The 23,714-nt window shown below is 43.1% G+C and overlaps 1 protein-coding gene across 1 annotated transcript; it reads right to left on the bottom strand.

Annotated features, from left to right (window-relative positions):
- Window positions 1-892: 892 nt before the first annotated feature.
- Window positions 893-23,129, bottom strand: LOC141272875 (proton channel OTOP2-like). The gene is made up of 7 exons (XM_073684014.1): window positions 22,807-23,129; window positions 21,608-21,983; window positions 19,191-19,327; window positions 18,022-18,080; window positions 17,762-17,889; window positions 14,896-15,752; window positions 893-2,000 (listed from the first exon to the last, which is right to left on the bottom strand). Exons 2-7 carry the CDS (start codon window positions 21,972-21,974, stop codon window positions 1,830-1,832), a joined length of 1,719 nt encoding a protein of 572 aa, XP_073540115.1. The 5' UTR covers window positions 21,975-21,983; window positions 22,807-23,129; the 3' UTR covers window positions 893-1,829.
- Window positions 23,130-23,714: the final 585 nt, after the last annotated feature.

Below are 23,714 nucleotides of genomic sequence, written 5' to 3'. Positions count from 1 at the left end.
GCCCTGAAAGCAGCAGAGAGATGAGCAGGGTGCGGAGCCAGCACCCAGCATCACACAGGTCCTGTCTGCAGGGAAGGAGTTGGGAATCCTCCAGTCCTCACCAGGCGCTGTCTCCCAGAAGCTACTAAAGCAGCGTACAGCCGGGTGGCCCTAAATAGCTGCTGAGGTACCGTCCTGGGGGGCGTATGCCCCCCTGCCCAGCCCACCATTGCCTGTTACACTGGTGAACACAGCCAGAAGAGGGCCCTTGTTTGAGATCATTATATGGGCCCTTTGCAGGCCAATAGCTTATTATATTGCACAATTCCACCTGCTTTGGAGGTAGAAGAAGGCCCCTAGTAGCAACCACCATATGTTTTGGGTTGCTATTGGGGGCCATACCTCCAGCACGGTTGTGCATATTTCCAGCGCCGTCCCCATTGATATAGATGATCTGGTGTCATAAAGGTATCCTTGTTCTGTGAAGGCCACGTGATTGGCCGAAAGGTCAATCATATTATATACAGTGGATTACCTGTGTAAATAAAATTCAAATAACGTTTTTGCCTCTACTTTGGAGTGTCAAATTTATTTTTTACATTTTACCTTTCCCTGCTCCCAGAACACGCGGCAACCTCTCCTATAGCTGTTACAGGGGCTGGCAGCTCGCCATGGGCTGTCTATGATGTCATTGCCTTGCACCGCCAGTGACCTCCATGCTGACGTCAGCTGCTGGCCTCTGATTGGCCAGTGGAATGTATTGCGGAGCAGAAAGCCAGCGGGACTTTGTGCCGCAATACATTTCAGTTGAATCTGGTGCCCGGATGCACATCCAGCTGAAATAAGCGCTGCATTGGTGGATCCCCCCCGTGATCGTTAGGCTCTTATATATGTAATAACATAGCACTCCATGTGAGTGTACATCTGAAAAGACAGATTCTTTCTATATTTATTGTCTTGTACATGAAGTTATTCATTTTGGATATTTTTCTGCAATGCTTTATTAATTGTATTATATCAAAATACAATGAATCATGGTAGATTTCTCATTTATATTTGTTTGATTTTTTATGCAAACTAAAGAGAACCTGTCACCAGATTTTTGCTATGTAGTCTAACAGCAGCATAATGTAGGTACAGAGACGTAAATTCCAGTGATGTGTCACTTACATCACTGACTGGCATCTTTCTGTATACACTATACATAGAAAGAAAGCTGCCAATCCGTGGTAGGGGTGGGGTTGCACAGAGTAGGAGCGCCAAATGGCACAAGACAACTGTAGTGATAATCTCCTGCTGATAAAACACAAATTTTTATCAAAACAACAACACACAGCCCAGTAAGCAACACATCACTGTAATCAGGATCTCTGCCTCTAGATCATGCTGATCTCAGATTACATAGCAACAAACTGCTGACAGATTCATTTTAACATGTTTTTTACCTTTCACGTTACAGTGAGTCATCCTTGGCAATGTTCCTAATATGATGTAGTATACTTGTATCTAATACTTTATGCTGAAATTGCAAATTTAAGTTGCGTTGGACAGAAATATATCATCTAAAGAATCAGACATTTCAGAAAGAGCTTTGAACCCTAGGAAAAGGTTCACTTACACCTTTCTGGTAAGATTTGCCAAAAGAGCTCATGGACTTTAAATAAACTCAAATAAAATTATTACATTCACAGTTTCACATGATGTAATGCAACAAACATATGTACAATAAATGACTTGCCATGGATAATATTGGTGTCATAACTAGTACAAATATAGATACTCTTTAATGCCTTCCTTAGCTGTCTAGATTTACCATGATGTTCTTTTGTTCTGCCATGACACTAGTTGAGCTATGAAATTACATAGACCTCCAGAAGACTAGCCACGGCATGCATCCTGTAGAAGATCCCAAATGGAAGGCCAATGTTTACTATAGCAGTCCACATGGATTCTCCATAGAAGTTCATCTCAAGTTTATTATCAAATTGTGGACGAGCACCAAAGGCAGGCATGATCCAGAACTAGGAAAATACGACACAACATTGTTACATACAATTAAGTAAGTCATTTATAGTAATTAATTGTTGTATAAAAGGGGGATCCCCTGAGTGTTCTAAATAAAAAATCAACTTTTAAAATATAATTCAGAGTTTATAGTATAGCTTTATCTCAGTATGGATATTTATCAGTACATTATAACTTGATGCATCAACTTCTTCATGTGGGCAATTTTTTAAATTTTTTTTTTATAGTTAGGTAATTTGAGATTAAGTTCCTGGAAATGGAATGAACTATTCAACTCGTTGCAACACACTTAGCATCTGTCATAGTTATAAAGAAAATATAAATTTCATGATCGATTTTTCCCTAATACTCAAAGTACTACTCATCATTAGTGTTGAGCATTCCGATACTGAAATATCGGGTATCGGCCGATATTCACTGTATCGGAATTCCGATACTTAATTCCGATACTTTTATAATATCGAATACCGGAATCGGAAGTTCCCATAATGCCTGCGCTCTGCAGTGTCTCTGAAGGATGACAAGCTGGATGGCAGCGCTCAGCTGCGATCCAGCTTGTCATCAGAATGCCATCCCAGCGTGGGAGAATTCTCCTGATTGTTTAAAAGCCGGCGCGCGGTAAAAAGCCGCCGGCTTTTAAACAATCACGCAGCCCCATACTGCTTCCCCGCAGCCTCCCACCCCGATCCTCCGCTCCCCTCGCCACCTCCCATCCCGATCGTAAATTAGGACCGGGCGGGGAGCGCAGCACCAAGGAGCGAAGGACCCGGGCGGGGAAGCCGGCAGTGAAAAGACTTCACCGCCGGCTTTCCCGTTCTGTGCTGCGCTTTCCCGCCGGTTATTTCAAATGAACAGCTGAGGTATCAGGTGATGCCGATCAGCTGTTCATTTGAAGTAGCCGCGGTGCCCTCGGAGGGTTCATGTGAGTTCATGCTTGACTGCATGAACTCACATCAACTTTCCCACGGCCGCACAGGTCAGCCTCACCTCCCAGACCCGTCATGATTAGTGTGTGCGGGGTGTGTGTGTGTGCGGGGTGTGTGTGTGCGGGGTGTGTGTGTGCGGGGTGTGTGTGTGCGGGGTGTGTGTGCGGGGTGTGTGTGCGGGTGTGTGTGTGTGTGCGGGGTGTGTGTGTGCGGGTGTGTGTGCGGGTGTGTGTGCGGGCAGACATAGGCCGATGTGACACTACTACTCCCATCGGCCTATGTCTGTCCCCCGTCCACTCCTGCCAGCAGGATCAGCTCGATGGGAGCAGTAGTTCCCATCAGCCTGATCCTGCTATTTAAATTGCCCTACTGTGTCCCCAATAAATGTTAAATACATGTCATTGGTGGCCAGTGGTTACCTAAAAGAAATTAGTTCATACATTACCTGTCCCCGCCGATCGCCACCTAAAATAAAGTAAAAAATAAAAAACTACACCTATACTCACCAAGACACCTAATTCCCCGAAGCCATCGATCTCCTGTAATAAAATATAAAATAATAAACCACAACCTTATCCTTACCCCTCCGTAGTAGTCCACGAGTGTCCCACGAAGATCTCCAGTTCAGAGCAGCCACATAGAATGTGACCGCTCTGAACCGCTGCCGCCGCTAGAATGACGGGGCCGTAAGGGTTCACCGGAGTTCAGGCAGCGCTGCTCCGGTTAGCTCCTTTACGGCACTGCTGTATCGTGAGAAATTCCCACGGTACAGCACTGCCGTAAAGGAGGTCTCCGGAGCTGCGCTGCCTGAATGCACTCCGGTGACCTCAGTCAGTGGCTACCGCTGCCGGGAGCGGACGTGTTCCCGGCAGCGTGAGCTTACAGCAGCCATGCACAGCTGTCACCATCTCCAGATGTGACAGCTGTGCATGGGAGATCAGCGCAGGAACGTGGACAGGTAACTATTTTTTTTTTAGTAAACTAAGAATTAAATAAAATGGTGTTTTATTTCAAATAAATTATTTTTTTCTGGGTGTAGTGTGTTTTTTCTTTTTAACACTTTGTAGGTTAGTAATGGGGGTGTCATATAGACGGCCATCATTACTAACCTGGGCTTCATGGCAGCTGGCGCTGACATGAACCCCACCACTATTACCCCCTGCCACCGCACCAGGGCAGCGTGGAAGAGCGAGGCTAAGTGCCAGAATTGGCGCATCCTATGGATGCGCCATTTCTGGGGCGGCTGACGGCTGGTGTTTCTAGCCTGGGAGGGGGCCAATATTCATGGCACCCTTCCTGAGCTATTAATATCAGCCCCCAGCTGTCTGCCTAGCCTTTGCTAGCTATTAAAATAGAGGGGACCCCACGTCATTTTTTTTGGGGGGGTCCCCCATTTTAATAGCTAGTAAAGGCTAGGTATTCAGCTGGGGGCTGATATTAGTAGCCTGGGAAGCTCCGTGGGTTTTACCCCCTTCCCAGGCTTCAAACATCTGCCCCAGCCGTCTGCTTAACCTCCGCTAGAGACTAAAATTATGGGGGATCCCACGCCATTTTTTTTTTAAATAAATCCTTTATTTTAACACTAAATGACATTTGAGGACTTAATAAAGATGCAGTCCCTAAATTATTATTTATTTTTTAATAAATTTTTCCCAAAACTTTTGACGTGGGCTTCGCCATATTTTTGTATGCCAGCCAGGTACAGCATCCAGCTTCTATGAACGCGCCATTTTCCGGGGCGGCCGCGGACTGCAATTTTCAGCGGGGGGGGGGAGGGCAAAAAGCTTGGGCCTCCCTGCGCTGCAGATTCCATCCCCCAGCTGCCTAGTTGTACCTGGCTGGACACAAAAATAGGGAGAAGCTCCACGTTTTTTTTTTTTTAATTATTTCATGAAATTCATGGAATAATTAAGAAAAAAAGGGCTTCCCTATATTGTTGTGTCCGGCTAGGTACAAATAGGCAGCTGGTGGTTGGGGGCAGCCCGTTCCTGCCTGCTGTACCTGGCTGGACACAAATATAGTGTGAAGCCCCACGTCAATTTTTTTTTAATTATTTCAGGAAATTCATGAAATAATTAAAAAAAAATTATGTGGGGCTTCGCCCTATAATTGTGTCCAGCCAGGTACAGCAGGCAGGAACGGGCTGCCCCCAACCACCAGCTGCCTATTTGTACCTAGCCGGACACAACAATATAGGGAAGCCCTTTTTTTCTTAATTATTCCATGAATTTCATGAAATAATTAAAAAAAAAAATGTGTGGCGCTTCGCCCTATTTTTGTGTCCAGCCAGGTACAACTAGGCAGCTGGGGGCTGGAATCTGCAGCGCAGGGAGACCCAAGCTTTCTGGGTCCCACCCGCTGCAAATTGCAGTCCGCAGCCGCCCCGGAAAATGGCGCGTTCATAGAAGCGCCATCTTCTGGCGCTGTACCCAACTCATCCAGGGCCCTGGTGCGGTGGCTCACTGGGTAATAAAGGGGTTAAGGCCAGCTTGGCATTATCAGCTGGCCCTAAGCCCGAAATTCATGGGGTCACGCCAATATTAGACATGACCGCCATGAATTTCTAGTAAAGTATTTAAAAAAAACACAAACACCCAGAAAAAAGTCCTTTAATTGAAATAAAGACACAATTCTTTATTGTTCTAAATTAAACCATACTTACCGCCACACCCATTCCAGCTGAAGCCAACGATCTCCTGCAATAAAAGTAAAATAATAAAGCAACCTCATCCTTACCTTTCCATGGTTCCCAGGACAGCTTCAGCTCTGCTACATCGAGATGACAGGCTGGACCGCAGCAGAACGCTGCCATCCAGCCTGTCATCCCGCGGACACTGAGAAGCGCAGGCATGCTTGCGCTCCTCAGTGTCTTTCTGTGACGTCATCCAGATGAGCCGAGGTCATGTCCAATGAACTCAGCTCACCTCATGCACGTCACTGACAGCGTGGGAAAATTCTCCTGCACTCAGCGCTTCAGCGTGAGAATTCTCCCACGCTGTCAGTGACGTGCATGAGGTGCGCCGAGTTCATGGGACATGACCTCACCTCATGCACGTCACTGACAGCGTGGGAAAATTCTCACGCTGAAGCGCTGAGTGCAGGAGAATTCTCCCACGCTGTCAGTGACGTACATGAGGTGAGCCGAGTTCATTGTCGGCTCATCTGGATGCCGTCACAGCCAGACACTGAGGAGTGGAAGTATGCCTGCGCTTCTCAGTGTCTGCGGGATGACAGGCTGGATGGCAGCGTTCTGCTGCGGTCCAGCCTGTCATCTCGATGTAGCAGAGCTGGAGCCGTTGTGGGAGCCATGGAAAGGTAAGGATGAGGTTGCTTTATTATTTTTCTTTTATTGCAGGAGATCGTTGGCTTCAGCTGGAATGGGCGTGATGGTAAGTATGGTTTAATTTAGAACAATAAAGAATTGTGTGTTTATTTCAATTAAAGGACTTTTTTCTGGGTGTTTGTGTTTTTTTTAAATACTTTACTAGAAATTCATGGTGGTCATGTCTAATATTGGCGTGACCCCATGAATTTCGGGCTTAGGGCCAGCTGATAATGCCAAGCTGGCCTTAACCCCTTTATTACCCAGTGAGCCACCGCATCAGGGCCCTGGATGAGTTGGGTACAGCGCCAGAAGATGGCGCTTCTATGAACGCGCCATTTTCCGGGGCGGCTGCGGACTGCAATTTGCAGCGGGTGGGGCCCAGAAAGCTTGGGCCTCCCTGCGCTGCAGATTCCAGCCCCCAGCTGCCTAGTTGTACCTGGCTGGACACAAAAATAGGGCGAAGCTCCACGTTTTTTTTTTTTTAAATTCATGAAATTCATGGAATAATTCAGAAAAAAAGGGCTTCCCTATATTGTTGTGTCCGGCTAGGTACAAATAGGCTGCTGGTGGTTGGGGGCAGCCCGTTCCTGCCTGCTGTACCTGACTGGACACAAATATAGGGCGAAGCCCCACATCAATTTTTTTAAATTATTTCATGAATTTCCTGAAATGATTTAAAAAAAATTGACGTGGGGCTTCGCACTATATTTGTGTCCAGCCAGGTACAGCAGGCAGGAACGGGCTGCCCCCAACCACCAGCTGCCTATTTGTACCTGGTTGGACACAACAATATAGGGAAGCCCTTTTTTTCTTAATTATTTCATGAATTTCATGAAATAATTAAAAAAAAAAAATACGTGAAGCTTCTCCCTATTTTTGTGTCCAGCCAGGTACAACTAGGCAGCTGGGGGATGGAATCTGCAGCGCAGGGAGGCCCAAGCTTTCTGCCCCCCCCCCTCCCCCCGCTGAAAATTGCAGTGCGCAGCCACCCCGGAAAATGGCGCGTTCATAGAAGCTGGATGCTGTACCTGGCTGGCATACAAAAATATGGCGAAGCCCACGTCAAAAGTTTTGGGAAAAATTAATTAAAAAATAAATAATAATTTAGGGACTGCATCTTTATTAACTCCTCAAATGTCATTTAGTGTTAAAATAAAGGACTTATTTTAAAAAAAATTGCCGTGGGGCTTCGCCCTATATTTGTGTCCAGCCAGGTACAGCAGGCAGGAACAGGCTGCCCCCAACCACCAGCTGCCTATTTGTACCTGGCCGGACACAACAATATAGGGAAGCCCTTTTTTAAAAAAATTATTTCATGAAATAATTAAAAAAAAATTGACGTGGGGCTTCGCACTATATTTGTGTCCAGCCAGGTACAGCAGGCAGGAATGGGCTGCCCCCAACCACCAGCTGCCTATTTGTACCTGGTTGGACACAACAATATAGGGAAGCCCTTTTTTTCTTAATTATTCCATGAATTTCATGAAATAATTTTAAAAAAAAATGCGTGGGGCTTCGCCCTATTTTTGTGCCCAGCCAGATACAACTAGGCAGCTGGGGGCTGGAATCCGCAGCGCAGGGAGACCCAAGCTTTCTGGGCCACCCCCGCTGCAAATTGCAGTCCGCAGCCGCCCCAGAAAATGGCGCGTTCATAGAAGCGCCATCTTCTGGCGCTGTACCCAACTCATCCAGGGCCCTGGTGCGGTGGCTCACTGGGTAATAAAGGGGTTAAGGCCAGCTTGGCATTATCAGCTGGCCCTAAGCCCAAAATTCATGGGGTCACGCCAATATTAGACATGACCACCATGAATTTCTAGTAAAGTATTTAAAAAAACACAACACCCAGAAAAAAGTCCTTTAATTGAAATAAACACACAATTCTTTATTGTTCTAAATTAAACCATACTTACCACCACGCCCATTCCAGCTGAAGCCAACGATCTCCTGCAATAAAAGTAAAATAATAAAGCAACCTCATCCTTACCTTTCCATGGCTCCCACGACAGCTTCAGCTCTGCTACATCGAGATGACAGGCTGGACCGCAGCAGAACGCTGCCATCCAGCCTGTCATCCCGCAGACACTGAGAAGCGCAGGCATACTTCCACTCCTCAGTGTCTGGCTGTGACGGCATCCAGATGAGCCGAGGTCATGTCCAATGAACTCCGCTCACTTCATGTACGTCACTGACAGCGTGGGAAAATTCTCCTGCACTCAGCACTTCAGCGTGAGAATTTTCCCACGCTGTCAGTGACGTGCATGAGGTGAGCTGAGTTCATTGGACATGACCTCACCTCATGTATGTCACTGACAGCGTGGGAGAATTCTCACGCTGAAGCGCTGAGTGCAGGAGAATTTTCCCACGCTGTCAGTGACGTGCATGAGGTGAGCTGAGTTCATTGGACATGAACTCGGCTCATCTGGATGACGTCACAGAGAGACACTGAGGAGCGCAAGCATGCCTGCGCTTCTCAGTGTCTGCGGGATGACAGGCTGGATGGCAGCTTTCTGCTGCGGTCCAGCCTGTCATCTCGATGTAGCAGAGCTGGAGCTGTCCTGGGAACCATCGAAAGGTAAGGATGAGGTTGCTTTATTATTTTTCTTTTATTGCAGGAGATCGTTGGCTTCAGCTGGAATGGGCGTGATGGTAAGTATGGTTTAATTTAGAACAATAAAGAATTGTGTCTTTATTTCAATTAAAGGACTTTACTCTGGGTGTTTGTGTTTTCTTTTAACTTTGACTATGGGGTTAGTAATGGGGGTGTCTTATAGACGCCTCTCCATTACTAACCTGGGCTTGATGTCAGCTGGCATTATAAGCTGACATCAACCCCAACCCTATTACCCCCTGCCACCGCACCAGGGCAGCGTGGAAGAGCGAGGCTAAGTGCCAGAATTGGCGCATCCTATGGATGCGCCATTTCTGGGGCGGCTGACGGCTGGTGTTTCTAGCCTGGGAGGGGGCCAATATTCATGGCACCCTTCCTGGGCTATTAATATCAGCCCCCAGCTGTCTGCCTAGCCTGTGCTAGCTATTAAATTAGGGGGGACCCCACGTCATTTTTTTGGGGGGGTCCCCCATTTTAATAGCTAGTAAAGGCTAGGTATTCAGCTGGGGGCTGATATTAGTAGCCTGGGAAGCTCCGTGGGTATTACCCCCTTCCCAGGCTTCAAACATTTGCCCCAGCTGTCTGCTTAACCTCCGCTAGAGCCTAAAATTAAGGGGAACCCCACGCCAATTTTTTTTTAAATAAATCCTTTATTTTAACACTAAATGACAAGTACAGTAATCAACACTGTCACTGTACTTCATATATATGTGACTGACATGTTTCTATCTATCTAATCTATGTGTGATTCTCTATTCTTTCTATTCTAAATTGTCGGGTACAGATGCTGAATTGCCGGCCGGCTTTCTTAAAGAGACGGTGCATGAAAACACTATTATTTTTTTAAATAAATCCTTTACACTAAATGACAAGTTCTGTAAGCAACACTGTCACTGTACTTCTTATATATGTGACTGACATGTTTCTATCTATCTAATCTATGTGTGAAGCTCTATTCTGTCTGTTATAAATTGTCGGGTACAGATGCTGAATTGCCGGCCGGCTTTTTTAAAGAGACGGTGCACGAAAACACTAATATTTTTTTTAATAAATCCTTTACACTAAATGACAAGTACAGTAAGCAACACTGTCACTGTACTTCATATATATGTGACTGACATGTTTCTATCTATCTAATCTATGTGTGAAGCTCTATTCTTTCTGTTGTAAATTGTCGGGTACCGGTGTATGCCGCTGATGAATTGCCGGCTTTTCATGTCATTCTACATTATTCTTAGTTGTTTTACTTCATGTAGAATTAACCTACAAGGAAAGAAAGGGTTTATTTTCATTCCGATATTTGTGTCCCATTGACTTGCATTGGTTTCCGGTATCGGAATCGGCGATATCCGATACTTTTTGGGTATCGGCCCGATCCAATCCGATACGATATTTCCTGATATCGGAAGGTATCGCTCAACACTACTCATCATAGATAAAATGCCAGTCCTGCTCAATGATCCATTGACTTTCTTTTAGGAGTATAGAGGGTTAGCTGTAGGACCAATAAAAAAAGATTTAAAAAGTAATTATATATATGTATCTATCTATCTATCTATCTATATATATATATATATATATATATATATATATATATATATTTATATTTATATATACACTGCTCAAAAAAATAAAGGGAACACTTAAACAACAGAATATAACTCCAAGTAAATCAAACTTCTGTGAAATCAAACTGTCCACTTAGGAAGCAACACTGATTGACAATCAATTTCACATGCTGTTGTGCAAATGGAATAGACAATAGATGGAAATTATTGGCAATTATCAAGACACCCTCAATAAAGGAGTGGTTCTGCAGGTGGGGACCACAGACCACATCTCAGTACCAATGCTTTCTGGCTGATGTTTTGGTCACTTTTGAATGTTGGTTGTGCTTTCACACTCGTGTTAGCATGAGACGGACTCTACAACCCACAGAAGTTGCTCAGGTAGTGCAGCTCATCCAGGATAGCACATGAATGCGAGGTGTGGCAAGAAGGTTTGCTGTGTCTGTCAGCGTACTGTCTAGAGGCTGGAGGCGCTAACAGGAGACAGGCCAGTACACCAGGAGACATGGAGGGGGCCGTAGGAGGGCAACAACCCAGCAGCAGGACCTCTATCTCTGCCTTTGTGCAAGGAGGAACAGGAGGAGCACTGCCAGAGCCCTGCAAAAAGACCTCCAGCAGGCAACAAATGTGCATGTGTCTGCACAAACGGTTAGATACCGACTCCATGAGGGTGGTATGAGGGCCCGACGTCCACAGATGGGGGTTGTGCTCACAGCCCAACACCGTGCAGGACGCTTGGCATTTGCCACAGAACACCAGGATTGGCAAAGTCACCACTGGCGCCCTGCGCTCTTCACAGATGAAAACAGGTTTACACTGAGCACATGTGACAGACGTGACAGAGACTGGAGATGTCGCGGAGAGCGATCTGCTGCCTGCAACATCAGCATGACCGGTTTGGCAGTGGGTCAGTAATGGTGTGGGGTGGCATTTCTTCGGAGGGCCGCACAGCCCTCCATGTGCTCGCCAGAGGTAGCCTGACTGCCATTGGGTACCGAGATGAGATTCTCAGACCCCTTGTGAGACCATGTGCTGGTGCGGTTGGCCCTGGGTTCCTCCTAATGCAGGACAATGCCAGACCTCATGTGGCTGGAGTGTGTCAGCAGTTCCTGCAAGATGAAGGCATTGAAGCTATGGACTGGCCCGCCCGTTCCCCAGACCTGAATCCGATTGAGCACATCTGGGACATCATGTCTCGCTCCATCTGGGAGGAGATCCCACAGGAGACCACCCTCAACCTCATCAGGAGCATGCCCAGGCATTGTAGGGAGGTCATACAGGCACGTGGAGGCCACACACGATATTGAGCTTCATTTTGACTTGTTTTAAGGACATTACATCAAAGTTGAATCAGCCTGTAGGTTGTTTTTCTACTTTAATTTTGGGGGTGACTCCAAATCCAGGCATCCATGGGTTAATAAATTTGATTTCCATTGATGATTTTTGTGTGATTTTGTTGTCAGCACATTCAACTTTGTACAGAACAAAGTATTCAATGAGAATATTTCATTCATTCAGATCTAGGATGTATTATTTGAGTGTTCCCTTTATTTTTTTGAGCAGTGTGTGTATATATATATAAATATATACAGTACAGACCAAAAGTTTGGACACACCTTCTCATTTAAAGATTTTTCTGTATTTTCATGACTATGAAAATTGTACATTCACACTGAAGGCATCAAAACTATGAATTAACACGTGGAATTATATACTTAACAAAAAAGTGTGAAACAACTGAAAATATGTCTTATATTCTAGGTTCTTCAAAGTAGCCACCTTTTGCTTTGATGACTGCTTTACACACTCTTGGCATTCTCTTGATGAGCTTCAAGAGGTAGTCACTGGAAATGGTTTTCACTTCACAGGTGTGCCCTGTCAGGTTTAATAAGTGGGATTTCTTGCCTTATAAATGGGGTTGGGACCATCAGTTGTGTTGTGCAGAAGTCTGGTGGATACACAGCTAATAGTCCTACTGAATAGACTGTTAGAATTTGTATTATGGCAAGTAAAAAGCAGCTAAGTAAAGAAAAATGAGTGGCCATCATTACTTTAAGAAATGAAGGTCAGTCAGTCCGAAAAATTGGGAAACTTTGAAAGTGTCCCAAAGTGCAGTTGCAAAAACCATCAAGCGCTACAAAGAAACTGGCTCACATGAGGACCGCCCCAGGAAAGGAAGACCAAGAGTCACCTCTGCTTCTGAGGATAAGTTTATCCGAGTCACCAGCCTCAGAAATCGCAGGTTAACAGCAGCTCAGATTAGAGACCGGGTCAATGCCATACAGAGTTCTAGCAGAAGACACTTCTCTACAACAACTGTTAAGAGGAGACTTTGTGCAGCAGGCCTTCATGGTAAAATAGCTGCTAAGAAACCACTGCTAAGGACAGGCAACAAGCAGAAGAGACTTGTTTGGGCTAAAGAACACAAGGAATGAACATTAGACCAGTGGAAATCTGTGCTTTGGTCTGATGAGTCCAAATTTTAGATCTTTGGTTCCAACCACCGTGTCTTTGTGAGACGCAGAAAAGGTGAACGGATGGACTCTACATGCCTAGTTCCCACCATGAAGCATGGAGAAGGAGGTGTGATGGTGTGGGGGTGCTTTGCTGGTGACTCTGTTGGGGATTTATTCAAAATTGAAGGCATACTGAACCAGCATGGCTACCACAGCATCTTGCAGCGGCATGCTATTCCATCCGGTTGACCTAAAACACTCCTCCAGGCTGTGTAAGGGCTATTTGACCAAGAAGGAGAGTGATGGAGTGCTACGCCAGATGACCTGGCCTCCACAGTCACCAGACCTGAACCATATCGAGATGGTTTGGGGTGAGCTGGACCGCAGAGTGAAGGCAAAAGGGCCAACAAGTGCTAAGCATCTCTGGGAACTCGTTCAAGATTGTTGGAAGACCATTCCGGTGACTACCTCTTGAAGCTCATCAAGAGAATGCCAAGAGTGTACAAAGCAGTCATCAAAGCAAAAGGTGGCTACTTTGAAGAACCTAGAATATAAGACATATTTTCAGTTATTTCACACTTTTTTGTTAAGTATATAATTCCACATGTGTTAATTCATAGTTTTGATGCCTTCAGTGTGAATGTACAATTTTCATAGTCATGAAAATACAGAAAAATCTTTAAATGAGAAGGTGTGTCCAAACTTTTGGTCTGTACTGTATATGAAATTGCAAAGCTTCTCCTGCTAATTGCAATACCAAAAATGGACACACGGATGACATCTGTGTGCTGTTCATGATTTTAATGGAACCATAGACTTGTGTGGTTGATTGTCTCTATTTATCCAGCTATTTAAGAAACTATGCTCTGAGGCATAAATATATCCAGTTGGTCAGTGGCTGCAGGTAAAGGGGTTAGCCATTATATATCTACTGTAAGGCTGAATTCACACATCTCTGTTTTACGGTCTGTATATGCAATGCCTGGTCTGACCACTAGTCTCCTGACCAGAGCTAGCAGCTTCATACATGCCTATGAGTCTGATAGTTTGGGTCAGAGCATTGTGGTTAGTACATGGACCATGAAACACAGACTTTGTAAATTCAGCCTTAAAGGAATTGAAAAAACAAACTAACTATATAGTTACTATCTCCGTGTCCACCGATGAGTCTCTACCACTGCTCCCTGTGTCTGGCATTGGTTGCGGCACTGAGCGGGGGTGTTCCACCTACACTGGCTGAGTCGTTAAGCTCATTTATTGACTGCTTCGCTGTTGAAGTGATGTAACCACTGCAGCCAATGCCAGACATTGCGAGGAGTGGCGGAGACTGGGGGTGGAGAAAATAGAGTGGTTTATTTTTTTTATATCAAACTGTGCTGGGAGATGAGGATTTTACAAAAGCGGACAATCCCTTTAAGAAATGTATCAAAAGAACACAATATAATCATGTTTTTATTGTTGAAGTTGCCTACTGCTTGCTTAATGAAGCACCTCCAACTTGTACAGCTACTCTTCCGGCCACATTAAGACGGCCTGACATCCACAAGATGACTTGGTGATGAGGGATTATGTGACCAACCACGATTCTCATCCTCCTCTGTAGTAACACCCTGCGCATAGGTAACTAGTACAGTGGAGGAGGTTGAGTGACTATCTGGTCACATGCTCCACAATCAGTGCCCATCTTGTGGACAGGAGCACCATACAATTAGGCCTCAAAGCTTAGCTAAAAGGGGGATGGGGATGCCACATCTCTAATCAAGAAAACTGGACACAACTTCAACAAGGCTTACATGAGTAAATTGTACTCATACATATGCATCTTCACTACACATTCCTTAAAATTAACTAGAAATTGGACAAACACTTTTTGATTTGTCCATATGCTTGGTAAGGCTATACATAGCTGGAGGTATGTCCTTCCCCTTAGGTAACCCATAATATCTTTAGATGGACAATGAGAATCAAATAAATATAAGTATCCCTGTTCATTGGAGATGTAACTTACAATGATGTTGGAGATGAGCAGGAATAAAGAGATCTCCTTCAGTGCCTTCCTTCTCCATACTGCTCGAGTATTCTTTTGATTGGAATGAGGAACAATCCCATTGCAGTTTGAATCCAGCTCATGTCCATGTTGGGCTTCTGCGTGATTGTCCTGAAGAACTGTAACTGCTGGATTGGTGTAAACTTCATGTTTCTCTATGGAGGCTACAGAAGGGTGGTGTTCTGAGTGTCCATCACTGAATGGTTCTCTATGAAGTCCTTCTATGATGAAGAAGTTCTGCAGGGTGTGCTGCACAATCATGAGCAGTGAGTACACCAAGCTTAAATGATCAATGAGGCTCCCAGGAGAAATGGCTACAATGGCTATTATTGAGAAATAGGAGATACAGTATTTGCCAAGTGCAGCGATTATTAGTAATCCTACATCAAGGCTTCTTGTAGGGTTTTTATGACTGTCCGCTTCTCTTTTGTCATATCTGAAGATGATGGAACCAGCAAGTGAGCTAATACTCATCAGGCTGAGAGCTACGATATTGAAGATGTAAAACATCTCAAGTGCTCTTAGCTTTGATTTTTCCACAGGAACTTCAATTTCATATACAATGAAGACACCTAGGCCGGCCACAAGGACTCCGACCCCACAGATAATTCCCACAAAAAGTTTGTTTGGACGGATGGAATGATGTGCGTGATGAGGATGCTGGCTCATTACTCGGCCTACATTCTTCCACATCACGTACGACAAGGCTGAAGCAAAGAGGCTGTATTCAATATTAAAGGGGTATAGGTAATAATATCCTGTCTGGAAGGTATCGCACACAGGAGTATTGCATGCACAGTCACCAGATCCTCCACCAGCTGAAACAAAAGAGGATGTTCTGTTTTAATTAGCACAATTTAAAGAAGATATAATTGACAGTGGAATACAAGCATCTGACAAATATGGAGCACATAGTGGCACGTAAAGACAGGGGTGGACACACCATTGGTGCAAACTGTGGGGCCCAAGAGGTAAGAGGGCCCAGTTCTACCTCCAAAGCAGCAAACTACTTCTGTCAGATATATGGATGCATTGTGATGAACTACTTGACTACAAAGGACCCATATACTGTTCTTGCACTGGGACCCTGCTCTATCTGTGTCCATAAGGGATTTATCACAGGTTGTGTTTTTGCAGTGTTTTTTTCTACTCCAAAAACCAGAGTGGTAGCAGTTGTGTGTAAAAAATATGTGTTTTTGTCATGTTTTTACTTGCGTTTTCAAACACTCATCTGAACGGGTGAAAAATGCTGCAAAAATGCTGCAAGAATTGACATGCTGCATCTTGGCAAAAATGCAGCAGAGCTTAAAATAAGCGCGAAAAAAACCCCAGTGTGTGCATGAGATTGTAGAAGTCTCATTGATTATGCTGGTACTGTAAGATGCTGCGTATTTAACGCACCAAATATGCTGAACGAAAAACACTACAAAAAGGCTAGATGTGAACATACCCTGAGGAAGAAGTGTGGTCTAAAAATGTGCTGTCCCAACCCCTGTCAGTAAGTGAGCTTGAAGATCCAGTAGTTGCTCTTTATTAGACTATCCTATGGACTTTTTGGCTACCACATATACACTTTGGTTACAATGAAATGGCTATGATAAGCTTCCATAATGGAACTGTATATTTAAAGAATAACTAAACTTTTTGTTATTGATTTTTCTGATTTTGCATGCATTTGAAATGCTTGCAGATTGGTGGGGCCCCAGGTTCTGAGACCTCCACGGATCGCGCACTAGTTCCCCAATAAATGCGTACCTCAGCACTTAGGCTCATAGCTTATGCTTTCTATTGAATCCGTACTCCTGCCTGTGTGTGCACTCAGATAGGAGAAGTGCACTCTTGTCTGCTGAAATGAGCACTTCTCAGGGGCACGCGCACAATCGATGGGGTCTCAGCACCCGAACTCCCATTGATCTGCAGGCAATTCAAGTTCCTGCTAAATAGCAAAAATAAATAAGAAAGTTTAGCTATTCTTTAATTACTTTCCCTTATTTTTCCTTCTGCAGGCTACTATCCTTGCTACTACATAAAAGTGCTTCTCACTAAATTAGAATATCATCAAAAAGTTACTTTATTTCAGTTCTTCAATACGAAAATGAAATTCATATATTATATAGAGTCATTACAAACAGAGTAATAAAAATAAATACTTGAAATAGATCACTCTGTTTGTAATGACTCTATATAATATATGAATTTCACTGTTTGTATTGAAGAACTGGAATAAATTAACCTTTTTATGATATTCTAATTTAGTGAGAAGCACTTGTATATGACTTTTACATGTAGACACATTATGGCCATGCTTGCCTACAGATTTTGCTAGGAGAGTCTTGAGAACCATGCCGCAGAAAAGGATCGAGTTTGGCAAAATCAAACTAAAAGTGATGTTTTTGGGGCATCCTTGTGGGAATATTTATCTTTTGTATTGGATGGGCTCTAAAAAACATCTGGAGGAGGTCAAATTCCATGTAACGTCAATGTCAGTCAATCAGCAGACTACAGACTATTTTTTTTGAGTGTCTGATTCCTTAAATATGGCAGTCTGCAGTCTGCTGGTGCAACTGGACAGCAATTGTAAGGTATCTAAAATTCTATGTAGGTTGGCCACGAAAAAACTTGTTAGTAAACAGTGCGTGATTCTAAGCATTAAGACTGTAGAAGATTGCTATTTATACAATTCCAATATATATGGGTGTGGATTCAAAAAATGGTAAAGCAACATTTTCTAAGTCACCATATGATAGACGTTGTGTAGGAAAGAGGTCCATTATTTTAAAGTTTGACACTTAGATGAAAAAAGTCTTATAAAACGGAGATGTCTTACCTCTAGCAATCCTGTGTCCACCAGATGAGTTACCACTATTACCTTTAGGGGTCTGGTGAAGAGATTCATCTGTGACAGCAGCCATCCAGATTGCTAGGTTAGTGCTGAGAGTCAGCATGAGGCCACACCTATAATACATAATTAATAAAGCTACATTAAAGTTACTTTGATTTCACCCATTAGATTACATTGTAAATATTCTAACATTTATATATTACATAACCTGGGATTATCCACCAGAATTCTTCATTAGTTCTTACCTGGTTAGGTTCATGTGAGTCTGAACACAGTTTTGGCAACAGATCCAGAGGAAGTACGTCTGTATAAGAAGATCATGCAATCACAATATCATTTACACATTGTCAATCAATTACTGCAAAACTAATAAAAAATGATGGGCTCAAACATATTTTATAGATAGTTCAGGATTACAAAAATTGCTACGGTTAAAGGGAACCTGTCAACAGGTTTTCCCCATATAAAATAGGGCCAGCACCTGTACGCAGTCATACTGTATATATGTCCCCAATCCGCTCTGAAAGGCAAAAAAACGGCTTTTATTATACTCACAAACATCATGTTCCGGTCTGATGGGAGTCTCTGGTCTTGATCCAGCGTCCCCTCTCTTCTTGCAATCACTGTACTCCCTCCCTGCTTCTTGTGGATGATGCATCCTAAGTAGGGATGAGTGGACCCTTGGAAGTTTGGGTTCATCCGAACTTTAATCCAAAGTTCAGTTCGGGTACCAGAACTTCACCCGAACTTGAACCTGAACCCGAAACCCATAGAAATCAATGGGAGCCTGAACTTTGGAGTTGGAAAATCTTCTCTCTCTCTCTCTGTTTCCCTCCCTGAACTGTAAAATGGACTTCCACTAGGTGTCTGGTATGAACTTTACAGTTTGAGTTCTCTCATCTCTAGGCCTACGTCATCCACACAGTGTCCTCAATTGCGGTCCAGCTCAGGCACACTTCTCTCTGTCCTACTGAGGTCAGAGCAAAGTATTGTAGTGCGCATGCGCCAGTGGTCTTTGGCTGTTCCCCGTGCATTACTGTACTTTGCTCTGCCTTCAGCAGGACAGAGAGAGGTTCACCTGTGTAGGAGCGCGATGGAGGACACTGTGTGGATAACGTAGGACACGTCATCCACATGAATCAAAAGAGGAGGACGGCGATCACAAGAAGAGAGACGGCACCGGATCAATACCAGTGACTCCCATCAGACCAGAGTGCGCTGAAGGTGAGAATAATAAAGTTTTCTTTTTTTGCATTGCAGGGTGGATTGGTGACATATATACAGCATTGTAGAATGTTGAATATAAGGGCTTACAGGTGATGGCCCTACTTTAGATGGGTAAAACCTGGTGACAGGTTCCCTTTAAAGAAAAAGGGTTAGGAAAGTGTTTTTAGATGCAGTTCAAAAATCTTACCTGCAACACTACAAACAGGCCTTGAAAGACTGGATAGACAATTTGGATGGGAGATCCACAGTGAGCCAGACTGACTGATTTCCCAATCTTCAGCACATCAAGAACCAACGAACAAACTCCAAAAACTGCCAGCCCGACTATGTAAAATATGGCAAAAAGATAAGACAGTGCGAGACAGTTGCCAGCTTGTGTCTTTTAATTAGTGTGGACTAATGTAGTCAGCAAAAAATATACAGTATATCACAAAAGTGAGTACACCCCTTCCATTTTTGTAAATATTTTATTATATATTTTCATTGGACAACACTGAAGATATGATACTTTGATATAGTGTAAAGTAGTCAGTGTGTAGCTTGTATAACAGTGTAAATTTGGTGTGCCCTCTAAAGAACTCAATACACAACCATTATTGTCAAAACTGCTAGCAGCAAAAGTGAGTACACCCCCAAGTGAAAATGGACAAATTTTGCCCAATTAGCCATTTTCCCTCCCCGGTGTTATGTCACGCATAAGTGTTACAAGGTCTCAGGTGTGATTAGGGAGCATGTATGGTAAATTTGGTGTTATTGCTCTCACACTCTTCCATACTGGTCACTGGAAGTTCAACGTGGCACCTCATGGAAAAGAACTCTCTGAAGATCTGAAAAAAAAAATTGTTGATCTACATAAAGATAGCCTAGGCTATAAGAAGATTGCCAACACCCTGAAACTGAGCTGCAGCATAGTGGCCAAGACGATACAGAGGTTTAACAAGAGAGGTTCTACTCAGAACTGGCCTTGAAATGGCCGGCCAAAGAAGTTGAGTGCATATGCTCATTGTCATATCCAGAGGTTGTCTTTTCAAAATAGACGAATGGGTGGGGGGTCAGCCTGTCAGTGCTCAGACCAAACGCCACACACTGCCTTAAATTGACCAGCATGGCTGTCATCCCAGAACGAAGCCTCTTCTTAAGATGATACACAAGAAAGCCTGCAAACAGTTTGCTGAAGACAAGCAGACTAAGGTTTTGGATTAGTGGAACCATGTGCTGTGGTCTGATGAGACCAAGATAAACTTATCCGGTTCAGATGGTGTCAAGAGTGTGTGGCGACAACCAGGTGAGGAGTTCAAAGACAAGTGTGTCTTGCCTACAGTCAAGCATGGTGGTGTGGGTGTCATGGTTTGGGGCTGCATGAGCGCTGCCAGCTGTGGGGAGCTACAGTTCATTGAGGGAACCATGAATGCCAACATATACTGTAACATAATGAAGCAGAGCATGATCCCGTCCCTTTGGAAACTGGGCCACAGGGCAGAATTCCAACATGATAATGACCCCAAATACACCTCCAAGAACACCACTGCCTTGCTAAAGAAACTGAGGATAAAGGTGCTGGACTGGCCAAGCATTTCTCCAGACCAAGACCCTGTTGAGCATCTGTGCGGCATCCTCAAAAGGAAGGTGGAGGAGCGCAAGGTCTCTAACATCCACTGGCTCCCTGATGTCGTCATGTAGGAGTGGAAGAGGATTCCAGTGGTAAACTGTGAAGCTCTAGTGAACTCCATGCCCAAGAGAGTTAAGGCAGTGCTTGAAAATAATGGTGGCCACACAAAATGTTGACACAATTTGGCCATTTTCACTTATGGGTGTACTCACTTTTGTTGCCAGCGTTTTAGACATTAATGGCTGTGTGTTGAGTTATTTAGAGGGCACACCAAATTTACACTGTTATTCATGCTGTACACTGACTACTTTATATTGTATAAAAGTGTTATATCTTCAGTGTTGTCCCATGAAAAGATATAATAAAATATTTACAAAAATGTTGGGTTGTTCCGCTTTTTTTTGTAATACTGTAAGTAAAATGTAAATTCTGACTCTCTCTCTTTCTCTATACACTGTACTGCGCAAACGTTTTGGGCAGGTGTGGGAAAAGTGCTGCAAAAAATGCCTTCTAAAATAGAACTGTTAGTTTATTTTTATCAATTATATATACAATATATAAAAATACACGTGTCCCTACACTCCAAACTGTGTTTAGGAATGGTGGCTTATAAGAGATGATTGAAAGGCACATGAGGTAACAATTTGTTGGTAAATTTGAAAGTTAGTAATGTATACTGTATTTGGTGTAGCTGCTCAAGTACTCCAAGCCAGCTGCCCCATATGACCTTTCCAGAACTTCTCTTACCACAAGTCTTTCAATACTTTAGAAAGAATCTTCAGATCCAAATATAAAATCAAAATCCTATCTCAGGGATTGTTTGATTTATATGTAAAATTTCTTTATAGTTATGTATATAATTAATTTGTCTTAGTGAATTTGGCATGTAGCTTTAATTAGGAATTATCCATGAAATAATATCAATCTAAATGTTTTTACTACATTGATCTCCATATCTAGCACATGATTCTCCATTAATCTATGCTTGTCCTTACCTCTCAGCCAGATGGGTCCAGCATGGGAGTCCTTTAGGTTTGTGTGACGGTCCTTTCTAGATGTCCAGACCAGGTAAACCATCATCCAGCAGCCAGTGAGACCCATAAGGACGCACAACAAAGAGAGCACCTCCCGTTCAACCACTGCCACATCATAGAAAGCCCCGCTGCTAACAAGGACGATGGCCAACAGCAGCACATTTAACCCCAGATGCCCAGAGAGCAAACGACCTCCTTTCTTCCACAACATAGGTGGCTCAACAGCAACCAAGGAATGCTGGTCAATACTGATCTTCTCAAACGTGGTGTCATTTTGTAGGGAAGACGCACTGGCAGGAGAAATGGTGTCAACACTTATGTCCCCCATAGTCAAGTCCTGAAAAATAAGTTTACGAGCTTACTTTCTTTTTTCCAATTTTGCACGCCTTTCGCTTCTCAGTTTTTCCTTTTCCTATCACATTTGGAAATCTGAAATTGCAAACCTATATGCGCAAACTATGTGACAGTAATAAAAGTAATATATATAGCCATGAAGCATATATATATATATATATATATATATATATATATATATATCTCATTTAATTGAGAATTGGTGAGCAGATAACAGTCCACTTGCTTACCTATGACTACCATCCCATATGTAAAAACCTAAATATAAGAGATTGTGGTTGTATAGAAATCTAGATTCATTATAGAAACTGAATAGAAAGTTGCTAAAAGTAAGTAGTATAGTGATGCATAGCTTCCAAGAGAATAGCATGTGAATCGCTAAGAGTAGAAATATGTAAATAAGTTTCAGTGGGAGAGGACGAAACTTTCTAGGGAAAAGTGAGAGTTCTTTGTGTCATTGTTGGGTAAGATATGGATTATTAGGTTTGATGTTAAATTTAAAGCCTGTGTGTCATAGGACAGGTTTCACACTGCTGGAGGATTTTTCTCACAGAATCAGGCCCCAGGGGGTCACCTGGCACTGTCATCTCTGTATATTTGTACAGAATTTTCCTGGTTCCAAATTCTGATACTTTTTATACATTAAGTAACATTTCAATCTGCAGCTAAAGTGTAACTAATGCTAACTGTAATGAACTAAACAATATTTGTAAAGAACTAAACAAAATATTATATTGAATGGGGAATTGAATAAGAACATTTCATTCAATATTTTAGCTATGTGTTTACAATGAAACTTTTCTTACCTGTTGTGTCTCTCAGAAAACACTATAGTTTTAGTAAAAACTCTTGGACTCTTGTTTCCAGAGCAGGTATTGATTCTGTAATACTGGAGTCAGTTTCAGAAGAGTTGACGATGGTCTTCAGGGTCTTGGTTCATACCAAGATTATTTCCGATTGTAGTTCTGCAATTCTTTAGGTCAATGTTGTCTTATTTGTTTCAGGTTTTGGATTTTTTTTGTATGATTTGTTTTTGAACAATCTGTAAGAAAACCTTTCAGCCCCAGGTTTGATCATCTACCTTAGTCTATAAGTAGCCTACTGGTGAATTTAATGACTTTGAGCTAGATTCTCTATTTATATGCAATAAACTGTTCATGTTTTGGTCCCTTGATCTGGGATGAGCTTCCTCTTTTCCCAGATTATACTGTTTCTAAGACTGATTTACACACTGTGATAATAAGACATTATAAACTCTTCATTCCGAGCCCATTGACTTTTGATTTAAGGCCCCTAATATACAAGGGACAAGGTAGAACACAACATATCCTACAGCATTTACTGCAGAAGTTTCTTTTCTCACAGAGGGCCGACAACTGATTTCCAAATTTTGATCTCTGTGTAAAATCTATTGGACTGCTATATTTCATTCCATGACACATATACTGTGCGACAAGACTTAAAATATTTACAGGACATATAAAATACAGACAGGACATAAAAAAATAAACTGTGTTCTGTGACAGCAATATATGGTCTAAAGACATTTGGATACTATTTTAATGCTAAAATCTATTTTAGGAACAGTTGAATGTAGTATATTGTTTTCTGTTATCAGCCGGAGAGCCTGACTGCTCTTTCCTGCAATGGGACAGGAAGTCATTAGAATTGTCTTTCCCCCAGGATAATTACATTATATCACATACCTCTAGCT

This window comes from Phyllobates terribilis, unplaced genomic scaffold, assembly GCF_046119375.1.
Source record: "Phyllobates terribilis strain yellow unplaced genomic scaffold, ASM4611937v1 Scaffold_5__5_contigs__length_657084704, whole genome shotgun sequence".
Classification (NCBI taxonomy): domain Eukaryota; kingdom Metazoa; phylum Chordata; class Amphibia; order Anura; family Dendrobatidae; genus Phyllobates; species Phyllobates terribilis.
This window is presented reverse-complemented; position numbering and strand designations above follow the sequence as displayed.

Bases quoted from the DNA above. Each gene is read 5' to 3' on its own strand.
- LOC141272875 (XM_073684014.1), bottom strand. From the start codon at position 21,974: ATGGGGGACATAAGTGTTGACACCATTTCTCCTGCCAGTGCGTCTTCC. The intron at 17,890-18,021 runs GTAAGAACTAAT...TATGTATTATAG, and splicing joins ACTCACATGAACCTAACCAG to GTGTGGCCTCATGCTGACTC. The intron at 2,001-14,895 runs GTAAGTTACATC...GTATTTTCCTAG, and splicing joins TGCTCATCTCCAACATCATT to TTCTGGATCATGCCTGCCTT.